At 44.3% G+C, this 12,484-nt stretch overlaps 1 protein-coding gene across 2 annotated transcripts in view; it reads right to left on the reverse strand.

Annotated features, from left to right (window-relative positions):
• The window catches only part of NARS2 (asparaginyl-tRNA synthetase 2, mitochondrial), a 53,562-nt gene that overhangs the window by 12,818 nt on the left and 28,260 nt on the right, over positions 1 to 12,484 (reverse strand). For both annotated transcript variants that reach the window (XM_059820812.1, XM_059820821.1), the window contains 3 exons: positions 7,919 to 8,051; positions 1,426 to 1,524; positions 940 to 977 (listed from right to left, as the gene is read on the reverse strand). In XM_059820812.1, the coding sequence (XP_059676795.1) occupies positions 940 to 977; positions 1,426 to 1,524; positions 7,919 to 8,051 (270 nt within the window). The remainder of the gene's footprint in view (positions 1 to 939; positions 978 to 1,425; positions 1,525 to 7,918; positions 8,052 to 12,484) is intronic.

The following is a 12,484-nucleotide window of genomic DNA, read 5'->3' on the forward strand; positions in this document are numbered from 1 at the left end:
TTGCTCCGTGTGTTTGAGTTATGCGAGGCAATGGTCCAAATGAGGTATATCACTGGCATAGGTTCAACGCATGTAACTGACGTGTGTAAGCCAGGAATGCCCCAGATCTGCCAGCAGCTGACGAAGAGAGAGACGGTGAGGGACAGAGATATGGGCCGACTCACTTTCTTTTTCCTTGGATCATGGGAGAAGCTGAGTGCAAGCCTGTCCTCTCAGGAGTATCAGTCAGGTCCAAAGACAGAAGGACTGATATGGGGAGAAAGTGACTTCACTGAGGTCTCCCATGGTGTCTGTGCAGGCACAAGACACAGGGAGGATTTATCATGAATGATCCTGTTGCCCAAGCGTAGCTGTAGCTGCTTAACAGGAAAACCAGTGTTGGGCTGAGGAGCCCTGCAATGTTCTGTGTGATGGAGAACACCACTATTTAAAGAGACAGGCAAGAGTAGGGAAGAGGAGATATTCTTGGGGGCTAAGGAGGGAAACCAAAATCCTTCAGTTCTTTAGCATGCAGAGAACTGGGAAAAGGAGTTGCACAAGCAACCAGAATAGAAAACCAACTGGGATTTTTAAATATCAAAAAATACGTTTCATAAAAAGGGAGGTGCTGGAGTGAAAGTGTGAAAGAAGGCAGAGCACCAAAGCCAAAACCAAGCAAGACAGTGAGCAAACCACTGCGCAGGTACATGCTGGAAGGAAGATACCCTGAAGGAAAGAGGATCTTGCCTAGAGCAAAAGCCAAAGGCCAGCAGATTCAGATGCCAGTCTCATGCGGAGATGAAAGGGCAACTGGTGAACAGTACAAAGGGAACTGCAATTCTTACAGAGACGTTATGCTAACCCAGAAGACATTGAGTTGGGAAAGAAAAAGAACATATACAAAATAGGAACCTTCTCCCCAAATGCCCTCTTCCATAATTCTGAAATAGAGGTACTTACGTCACAAATTTGTTCTTCAGCACTTGTTCCAACCTGTCCTTGGTCAAAACAAGAAAAACAAAAATGTAAAGCTACTCTTAAGGGTTCAGGGGCCCAGAGGAAACTCAGAAAAGCTACCTCCCTCTAAGTTTTGATTTGTAGGTCTGCTGATTTAGATATGGGTCAAAATCCACTCACAGCTATTCAGGGCTAAAAGGGTACCTGATTTTTGGAGTTGAGGATTCAGAGGCTGCTAGATGATGGGACAGCTACAGTTTTGCCACACTTGCTAAGAGCTACAGAAAGCTATGCAGCCTCCCTGTGTTGGCCTGAACAATCACTTAAGCTCAGGCCGACTTTTAGCTCTTCATAGTTTGTTAACACAGGACAACACAGTGGGGGGGGGGGGGGGGGGGGGGGGGGGGCGGGAAAAGCAAGCCTCCCTATTGCCAAGAGCCCCCAAAAATGCCTAAAAGGATTGCAGCTCTTTCCTGTCACATTTATTACCTTCTGGGCAGGAGCTATGTATTTATGAAAAAGCTCAACATCACGAGGACACTTGGAGAGCACAGTGTTTGTTGCTGTCTTGAAAAGATCTTCCATAACCTAATAGAGAAAACAGAAGCGCTCAAAAAATTAACACTGCTTAGATGTCCCAGACTATAAATAAAACAGTACACATCGGCCAAAGGGTACAGAAGGAGCTTCTGTCCTTCTGCATGGTCAGACGGCATAAGAGGGTACCAGCTTGCTAAGGCTCCTAATTAGCAGGCTTGCTCTTCAGCTAAAGAGGACTGGAACCTTTGTTTCTGCTATGGGTTTAGGGCTTCAGTGTCTGCTGATGGCCTCAGTATCTTCAGTCTGGTATCTCCAGTGAAAAAAAGCACAGCTAAAATATTCAAGCAGCAGCCCTCGTCAGCCACAAACACACTCATTACCATCATCTGTGGTGACTGATCTCAGATTAATTGTTAGTGAGGTGCCTTTCTTGTAATAAGCAATTCTGGTTTTCTGCTTTGTTGTTACAAGAGGCAGAACTAAAGGAGAGGAGAATAAATGTGTGCTGTGTAGACCCAGCTCATCAAACAGATCCCAGCTAGAGAGACTGCGCAGTAAGAGCAAAGCAAGGAGAACGTGTACAAAGATGAGTAGAGAGCTAAAGCACAGGACACATCAATGCAGGGATGTTTGAGAAACTAAAAAAAGATGTGGTTTCATTTCCCTAAACTAATGTGGATTAGCTAAATTACATTATCATCCAATCTGGATATACTTATCCAGTAAAATGGGCTTCACCCATGAAGAAATTAAAATGCCATTTTGGTTCTAAACAAAAAAAGTCTCCACGTGGGATGCCACTGCATTTTGATCAACCTTAAGAGTAATTTTCTCTTCTGCTTAAGCAAAGCAGACCATCTAAGACACTTACTATCGTGCAGATTAAGAGTCCTCATGACTCCTCATAGTCCCATGCCTGTACAAAGCAGGTAGTTGATACGGTCCTTATTCTATCTCCTTTGTAAGCAACAGAGCAATGCAGCTGGGCTGCAGACCATCTCAGTCTGGGATGGGACCAGGTTTTTCCCCACAAAAACCACCTCTGAAAGTCCTGGCACATTCCTGCTTTTTTTTTTTTTTTTTCTTCTTCCTGTGAGCATAACAACTGCTTCATTAACTGCAGAGTTGAGAGAAGCAAAGTATTCACCAACAATATCTAGGCGAGTAGCAGTCCCTAGACACCGCAAAGCCCAGGGGAGACTAACTGTGAAAAGATGAATCTGACTTTCAGTCAGCGGATCTGAGGAAGAAGCAGGTCTCTGCCCTGCAAGTAACCAGACCTTATGGGGCAAGAGGAACAAAAGGCACAGAAAAGAGGAAGCTGGACTACTGATATAGCCAAGATGAGATTTCAGGTATGTTGTTCAAACTCTCATGTTTAGAAGAACATCCTTCATCAGCTGTCCCAAACTGCTTGAAACACTGCTCTCCGCTGATGAACAACCTCTGCATTCCACCAGCCTGGAGAAGCTGGTAAATCAGCCCATTTTGACTCCTCTGGAGCCAAACTCAGCCTTCGGACTCCTGCATCACTCTGGGCTCTCTGTTTAAAAAGGGAGGATCCAAATAAAGGAAGAACATTATCATATGCAGATGTACAGTTTTACCGCTTACTGGTACTCAAACACAGAGGAAATGAAAAGCTAGCATTCCTGCTGCTGAGTGGCAAATAACCAAACAGTCAAGCTTTGAACTTTCTTCAAAGTAGCTAGAAAAAGGCTTATGCAAATGAAATTAGAAAACTCCTCGGCAATTCATCTGGTTTCACCAGGCAGAGACAAGGGATTTTACATTAAGCTTCCTCCTTCTAGAAAATGAAAGTATCATCTGGTTTCAGAAAAGCATGTTGTTTAATTAGCACTTTTTTTCCTCACTGTGCGATAAAGTCACAATTAGGTTCCCACAGCATTCAACATAAGCAGCTTCCTCTTGTGGAAAAAAGATGTGGGTGGTATGGGAAAAACAATCTGAGAAATATTTCCAGGTTTGAGACTGAGGTTTTGTCCTGGCAAAAAAGACAGACATGTGGGTCATGCATAGGCCTCCTCACTGCTCTTATTTATGCCAAATGTGTACAGTGGAGGGGAAAAAAGGGGAGGAAAAAAAAAGCTCTCCAACTCCAAAGTTACAGCTTTAAGCAGATAATACAATGGACTAGGAAGTAGGCTATATGAAAAATGAGTGGAGAAGCATAACCACGGGCTTGCTGGTTTGAGGGAAGGCGAGAGCTGGAGATATTGGCCAAGTGATTGGTTTGAAAGTATCCTGTAAGAAACATGTTTGATAGGGGACTTATACAGGGGAAAAAGCCATAGGGATCACAGCAAGTAGCTCATCTCAGAGGTGGGACTCTTGGTGTCCAAAAACTCATTAATTTGGTTGCTTCATAATGGAAATGTAGAAATTCTGCTGGTGGGAGGGCAGTCAGGGAGGACAGAGGTAAAAGTTTTCCCTTCTCCCTCATCTCTCCCGGCCTTTATCTCTTGATTTTCACCTTTCAAAGAAGTTCAGCAGTATCAGTCCTGGCCTTCCCCAATATTGCTGTGGAACCGAATGGTTAACTCTCCAATTTTGCTTAGGAGCCGCTCCCAACTGTATCATTAAATTTTAACTTGGATCTTTTGATACTGGAACTTATCCTCTTCCCAAATAATATTATGACCAGAGTTGAAACAGAGGAAATCATCAACAAAACAGTGGTAAATGTCAGCAATTGAAGGTGCTGTGCACTACAAGAAGGGTTCAAATCATCATCTTTATTACATAAGACACTTTCAGAAAAGTAATGAGAATTGCCAGTATGATTTTTGTTCACGCATTTACTTGAGGCATGCATATGGATGCAGTGTAGATCACAGGGTATTTACATATGAAACATTCACCAAGTGGACCATTATTTCTTGGCTTCATGCTTGCTCACACACACACACCATACGTGTGTGCACATATACACACACACAGAGGAGAGATTTGCATCTGATCTTGGTCATAAAGTCTCCTCCCTCAGCTATATAACAAACAGCTCAGGACCCACCCTGGAGAGATGCTGTTGTTATGAAAGGAAGGAGACTCTTGTCTGTCAGATCACTCCTTCGCTGATCACCGAAGCTGAACAATAAACACCGATGGAAGTTAGGAAACAGAAAGAGCCTCAGCTATGGCAGCTGGATGCCACTGCAGAGAAGGAATCTATAGCCCTGCAGACAGCCCAATGTCCCTAAAGAATGCTGTGCAAGACACTTGGAACAAACCTTTCCCATGCGATTACCAGTGTTTGCTCCCTTGAGACTACAGTCAGCTTTGCCCAACTATCTTAGCCTTGGCTCTGAAGACAGAAAGTACTCCGAGTGCAAACTATTCTGGAAATCAAGCCACACCCATGTTTCAGACCTAACGTCTCTGAAACTGGCACCCAAAATCAGTGCTACTGTTGATTTCATTTCATGCCTGAATTCCCTTCTGTAAAACAGAGGTAATAATGTTCCATGTCACTGGGCTGTAACGACAGCAAATTAATTTTGGTGAAATACATAATTAGTAAAAGACAATACTTCTGCCCTCAGGACAGAGCTCAAATACTGTGTGTTAAATTGATTCTCCATCTTAAAGAGATGTATTCTCCATCTCTTAAAGAGGCAGTAGTGCTAGGATGTGATCTTGTTAAGGAAGACTAACACTATGCATAAACTCCCAAAAACGCCCTCAGGAAAATTTCCTTTCGGCATTTCCTAACTTTACAGCCTAAATAGTGGATTTGTTAGCAGGGTTTTGTATGTGCATTTGATGAAACTCAATAATGACTGCATCATACAACCTCTTTGAGACCCCGTTAGTGTCATGAGTGAAGTGGGATCCTTTAAATCCACTGCACTGCCAAGACAGTGGAACGAAGAATAGAAGATAATGACCCACAAATATGGCTACATGACAGCACTGAAGGGAGAGGGTGGCAGCAGGCATCTCAGAGGACAGATGAGACTGGAGACCTCGGACCTCCAGTTCAGGGACTGGAGGGACAATGGCTCTACTGCGTCCAGAGACTTCCACAGAAATTGGACCCCTTCCACTGTCTTCCCTGACCTTCTTCTAACTCCCTTTCTTTCTCATCCAGTTTGGAGGAAGAGTGCCTTGGGGTACTTGACTCAACTTCTTGACTAGACTTCTGGAAAGAGGCCACAGAGGCCTCCCCTCAGATACACTCACATACACCCTGTACACTGAAGTGTAGAGTCCTTCACTGAGCACATGGGACTTTCCACAGAAAGTATTGTGAAACCAGAATTGTGAGTGTTTAAGCTTCTTTGTAGCACTAAAACATGTTTTGGCACAGAAAAGAAATTTAGATTGCACGATCAAGACACATGAAACTTCATAAGAACTGTGCTACTAATTTAGGAATAACTGAGCATTACTTTGAGCAATTACAGTGGGGAAAAAAATCTGTTCCTCTAAGATTTCAGGCCCTTTGCTCCTGAATACATTTAACTTTGTTATTAAATCTTCTTTTTCCTTTTATTTTGAAAGGAAACCTATGTTTCTTTTGGAGCTTTGGCTGAGAGAAAGATCTCAAGCCTCATCAGTGAATGGTAAACATGTACATCTTTGTAGCAAGGCTCTTCTTTAATCGTGTATAAGCAAATACTTCAAGATGTCCCTGACGAAGCTCCCAGCACACTAACTTGTTGAAGTTAGAGGTATTCAGTCCGAATGTTGAATACCAATTTTAAAAATAAATTTTAAACAATCCAGCTCTTTATGTGAGGACAAAGTTCAGATGCTAACCCTGGCCAAGAGCCCCCAAGGCTTTCAACTGGGCGTTTTGCACTGGACAAAGAACTTGCAGATGACGACAAACAGTCAAACTGCCATACGGGCAGATACATGAGAGAACACTGAATTTAGGTCAGTTATGCGGGGAAAAAGAAACTTAACTCAGGCTTTAGAGAAGCTGCCAGTTTCTGGTTTGGTTTTTTTTTTTCTTTTTAAAGAGAGATTGCCCAAGGATTTAAAAATAAACAAAACAGGAACTCCACTTCTGCGAATGAGAACATCACAAAAGTAAGCATGTTGCAATGCAGACTTGCTATGAGGAATGCAAAACGATGGCTGCTAGGAGACTTTCTGTTATAGGGAAAGATGCTTTGCTTGTCAAAGACTTTGGGACAGAGGGAAGAAGTGAAAGAGGAGAGCACAAGCTGAGACTTCACAAGATGTTTAGCAACAACAAAAGCCAAGCCAAGTGGGGAAGTTCCTCCTTTCCCTACAAATAAAAAGCCCTACACATTCCAAAACAGTTCTCAAATCTAATTCTCTGAATTGCCTGAACTGGCTGTCTATACTTCAAAAGCCAAGAAATTAGGGTTCTCAGCACAAGAGTACAGATGTGTTCATGCTGTGTTCAAGGGCTCAAACACCACTTAACAGAAGACCCTGCTTATTATTTTAGACAAAAGCAGCGAAGATTTCTATCAGCTCCCGATTACCTAGAGAAACAGGGGGCTCAGGAAGTAAGGCACAAACATATACATACGCTATGCTCTACACATACACAAAGTTGTTCTGAAGAAAAAGAGAGAGACAAGAAAGAGCAGGATGCTATTAATGATGGAGGCACAGAGATTCCCAAAAGGTCAGTCCACACAGCTGAGTGCCATCCAGACATCCCAGATGCAGCACACACAAGAGAGTATGTCAGCTCTGCTGTCAGGCCATACTGACTCAGCAGACCAGGTTGAAGAAACCACCACCTGGTTGTTATTTTATACATCTGTAGCCAGTGCCTCAGGTCTTTTCTTTTTAAGGCTATTTCTCCAATAGCTTTCCAAGGAGCTTATCTGATACATGAGAGCGTGTGTGGATGTTTACTCACAAGTCCTACTGCGCATAAGCTGGCTTATGCTGGGACTAGTAAGGTGCATTAGCATCCATCACGTGGTTAAACTGCAACCGAGAGGTCCATCTTGAAAAATCAAAAACTAGCTGACTCTAAGGATTTCAGTCTTCTGCTAAAGCCACAGTGAATAGTGTATGCCAGGAACTGTTGCTTCTACTTGAGATTTCATTGCAGGTTTCAAGGAGCTATTTACAGAGCACACCAGGGGACACGCTGCATAAACACCGCTCAGATTCACTGGAGAGATGCTGAAGGTTTTGAAGGGGAGAGTGCCACTTTCATTAGCACCAGTCAAGCACATTTACACATTTCCTGGCAATACAGCAACTGTACAGCCTCCCATTCAGATGGGGGCTGTGTTCGCACCTATACCTTTCCTTCCAAATCCCCTCTGTGGCCTTACCTCTGCTGAGCAAACCTGACCCTTGGGAAGTCCCTGTGCAACCTCTACCCGGCTCACACAGGGTGAGAAGAGCTGCAACCTCAGTTGAGGGCAGGGAGCACAGTTCAATCTGGCACCGGTCCTGCATAGACATTTAGAGCGCCCACCTGCATGACGTCTTGGAGGCTTTCGGTGAAGGACAGCTCAGCCTCCACCATATAGAACTCAGCCAGGTGCCGGCGACTCTGCGAGTTTTCTGCTCGAAACGTCGGGCCGAAGGTGAACACGTGAGTAAAAGCCCTGAAAGGCAACAAGAAACAGGTAGGTCAGGCCCAGCACACAAGCAAGTCCGTTATATTGAAAGCCCCATCCACAAGCTCACTTTTCTTCCAGGATCTAGAAGCGCTCATGTTTCCATTTCATCTTTAACCAGTTTAATGGCACTGTTGGGTATGCTGCTATGACATTGCTTCAGCCAGGCATTAAGAGGAGTTATTCACACCTCTCCATGACTCAGTGAGGTTGCACAAACCCTATTCAGCTTTCATTGAACACCATTCATGCTCAGGACACCTTTTGTAGCTGTATGGGAATAAAAATGATATTTTGCAGAACCAGATGACTGAAGAAGCACCTGCTCATCACACCAGTCAGGCTCCCCTCATCCACATCCCTTCACATTTGTTTGGCTGCAAGGTCTAACCTTTATGGGTGCTGTGACACCCCAGAGCCCAACAGAGCAGAGAGGGTCCTGCTGCTGGAGTTGCTGGGCTGGTGAAGCCCAGCAGGACGGATGTACGGTGTACAGCTTGCAGTCCCCCTCTAGTGGCAAGACCAAAGTTTATCTCTGAAAGAGCCTTCGAGATAATGAACGGGGCTCCTTCCACACAGCTGAAAATGGTTCAGCTAAAAGGGGTCCCTACTGCAGAGAACACATCTGGGATATCATTTTATGGTGAAGCCACCAATGCATTTCCTATTATGAAGCTCTTTCTCCAGCAACCTTCTGGGCAGTCTATTTAAATACATCCTCTCTTGTTCTGCAGTCATGTCATGCTGCATTACACAGGATACAAAAGCCTTCTTCATTCTCCACTTCCTTCATAAGAAGCCTTCCTATCAAACAGCAACACACCTTTAAAAGTTTTATTTTTACCATGGGGAAGCTGCACTCCAAGCGATAGCTTTTACACTGTGGGCTATGAGCACTTGGGCTTCTTGACATCCTCAGGCCAGCAAGAGCTTCCCAAACAGATGCTGTGGTAGCTGTGTTTCCTCCATGCTGCATGGGAAGCAAACCATGACTGGGGAGAGAGTGAGCTGCTTTAGAAAAACCATGGACCGGGTAGCTGCAATCTCTGGTACATCTTTAACTTGACATTATTTTTAGCTGTAGACGGCATGTAGGAAAAAAAGAGCCTGATCAGTAGAGATTAAGCACAGTCTAACACCCATGAAAACGTGTGTGCTAATTGCCAGGGTTGGCATTTGACTTGCATCTTGCTCTGCAAGCTTTCAACTTAAAGAGGACATTCGCTGAAGTTTCTGTACAGGCTAATTTTGTTAAACTGAAGTTTAAATAAACAGCGCTACAAAAAGCAGAGCTTTTCATTTGCCCCTTATGGAGGCATCTGCACTGCAAATACAGGAACACACACATTCTGCTTCACTCATCTGTTCCCTCATGCCACATGACGGTTAAAGGTTACGATCCAAAGAAACAGCACTTTCTTTTTCCTTGAGTTGCTAGTAGCAAACACGCCAGAAGAAAGTTCCAGGTCAAGACTCTGAATACATAGCCTGCCTGTAGGTTTCTTTTCCCCACTGGCTCTGCTTTCCCTGCTCCAACAAATACACTTTTTGTCTCTACTTTGCTCCCATACCTGAACTCTCTCATACATGACCACAGCACCTACAATGCTAACCAGATTTTGCAGGAAACACCTTTCCTCAAGCATCATTTTCAGCATGCCTGTTTTCCTTCTGCTGTGTTTTTTGCTTGCTGCGGTATAACTGTAAACTTCTGCCGTCACTTGATTATCCTCCTTCAAACTGCCCTTTGCTATACTGTGTCTATAAAACCTCAGCAATGTTTAGATAAGTGATGTACCAAGACTATTACTCACTGCACAGGTCAGTATTATCTCATCAGTTCTTGTGCTCACCCATCTGCAGCCATCTGTTGTCCTAGGTTATAGAGAAATGTGTGTTCTTCCTCACAAGGCCTTTTTGGTTTTGTTTTTTTTTTTTTTCCCCCCATGTTCTTACAGCACCTGGCACAACAAGGTCTTGGATCCAAAGCTTAAGAGCCTCAACTGCTATAGCAATACAAACAACAAATATGAAACAATGAGTCACTCAGCCAAGATTGTTCAATGTTTAATGGAGAACTAGTAAAAAACTTTTGCTTGCCTGGCCACAGAGGTTGGCTTGCAGTAGGAAACAGGAGACGCAGGTTCTTGTGCTACCTGTGTCCATGTCACAGGCTTTTGCTAAAATATTTCCATTTGTGGCTCTTCAGTTAAAGGAAGAATTTTCCCTAAATAAATCAGTTTAGTCACAAGTTCATATTGTGACTGGGCCAAGACTGGACACAAGACAAAAGTATTTTGAAAAGCTTACAATTGCTGAAGTACCTGCTGAGGACTGCTGGGTTTGATGTGCAGGTCTCTAATTTCTCCCTGGCATGAAGTCTTCAAAAAGTAACACTTAAAACTAAAGTGTGATACCAGCTGGCTAGCAGGAGATCCTGTGCCACAGAGCAGCAGTCTGGCTTCAGTGAGACACATTTCTCAGCTGCTGTCCAGGCACGGACACTGACACTTCTCTTAGTGTAGGTTACTGGGGCAGATGACAGTCTCTAGCAATGCAGGCTACTGTGAGCACTTTGAACTGTACTTATTTCCTACTGAGTAGCAGCCCAAGCATGACAACTAGATACTTATCTTCCAAGGGGCTCGCTGGCTGCAAGATACCTAAAAATAATAAAAAAAATTTGAAAATCCTTATGGCTCCAAGATGTCAACCATGGTCAAACACTTCACAGTCACAGATCGATTTTGTGCTGCAAGAATAAAGACTGTGCCAGACACAGAGCTTTTAGGAAGGACAAGTGCAGAGCAACTCCCACAAGAGCCGACTGCAGTCTTTTCTCAGCTCTACGCATCCTGTCGGGACCAATCTTCTCTAACTTGTATACCGAGCACCACCAACATTTACAAAACGAACCATTAGCACTGCAACTTCATGGACTATCCCAAGGTGCTCAACAACAGTAGGGACAAGGGTTTTGTGACAGCCCATAGAGAATGTAACATCACTGGTGTAGTGCTATATTTGCCTGCCTGCCTGCCCTTGGAAGAAGAAAAAACCACCCAAACCCAAAATAACGCCACATCTGCAGGGAGGGGAGAAATTATTTATTTCTCAGGCTAACTGTAAAAGGAAAAGATAGATACAAATAACTGTGAGAACCTCACCCCAATCCTGGGACCCTGGCAAAGGGAAACTCGCCAGATGACATGCTGGCAAAGTGATCAAAGGAGTACAGTAAATTCAAGTCGTCTGGTAATGGCAATGCAGCACTGACCAGAGGCCTGGACATAACAGAGAAACACAGCTAAAAAATACATATAGTCACTGTTATCAACTCCAAGTGTGAAGAATCATTTTTAATCCAGCCATTCATATACTGTTTACTGTGCTCTGCCATTCCAACTTATTAAGCAAATGCACACTACGCAAATCCGACCTTTATTTCTACTTCATCTGCTATTAAAAAACATATCTGTGATTTGATACACTGCTGTATCACACTGAGCATGTATAAATATATTAGAAAAAAGGGATGGGAGCTGACTCTGCTCCAATTTCATGGTACAGAGGGCAAAACCAGTCATTATGTTCTGTGTGCATTCAGCACCTAGCACAATGGAGCCTCAAGTCCAGGGCTGTGACTCCTACGCTCTGCGACGCAAATAATCAATCATTTAACATTCCCAGACCCCTGCAAAACTTCCAGCATTTAAAAATAACTTGAAAATTCTGGCTAAGTCTCCAAAAGTGTCTAGGTCAGTTGGGGTTGTGGGCACTCAAGAATCTTTAAAAAAAATTATTAAAAAACCCAGTAGTGTTAATTCATCTCTAACAAAAGCGCGCACACACACAGGGGTGATGGGGGGGCGGGGAAGCAAGCCCAATAAGCTGCCGAGCTCTATTCCTTCGCCATTACAGGCAGAGCAGTAACGTCTGTAACGCTGTCCTTGTACGTGCTACCAAAGGACACAAGAGAGGCTTTGAAATGAGTCCCTTTGCAGTTAGCTTCACCCAGATCAGAGCTCCGGACAGCAACCCCGAGCGCATTTACGCAGTTCACAGGCGCTGCTGGGGTCAACACCAGAAGGCGGCACTGAGCCACTTAATTACTTGCTTTCTGGGACTGTATTCCGCTCTGTCCAGTTCTCTGGGAAAATTTGAGAGCTTAATGTGGAGGCCAAGAGAATACCCACAGCGCTCCCTCTGACACACTGAAATGCTGCAAAAGCCAGGGCCCCATCCTGCAAAATGCTGAGCCTGCTTGCCCCAGCCCAGCGAAGGGCTTAGCTGCCTTCTAGGTACAGGCTCACAAGAGTCCCTTTGGGCACAGACACCAGCGCTTGGATGCGTTGCTGAAGCACAGCCATCCTCCACATGGACGATAGCCTGGGTGGAGGCTCGTTCTTGCACAGGCTGCG

This window comes from Gavia stellata, chromosome 1 (assembly GCF_030936135.1).
Source record: "Gavia stellata isolate bGavSte3 chromosome 1, bGavSte3.hap2, whole genome shotgun sequence".
Classification (NCBI taxonomy): Eukaryota; Metazoa; Chordata; class Aves; order Gaviiformes; family Gaviidae; genus Gavia; species Gavia stellata.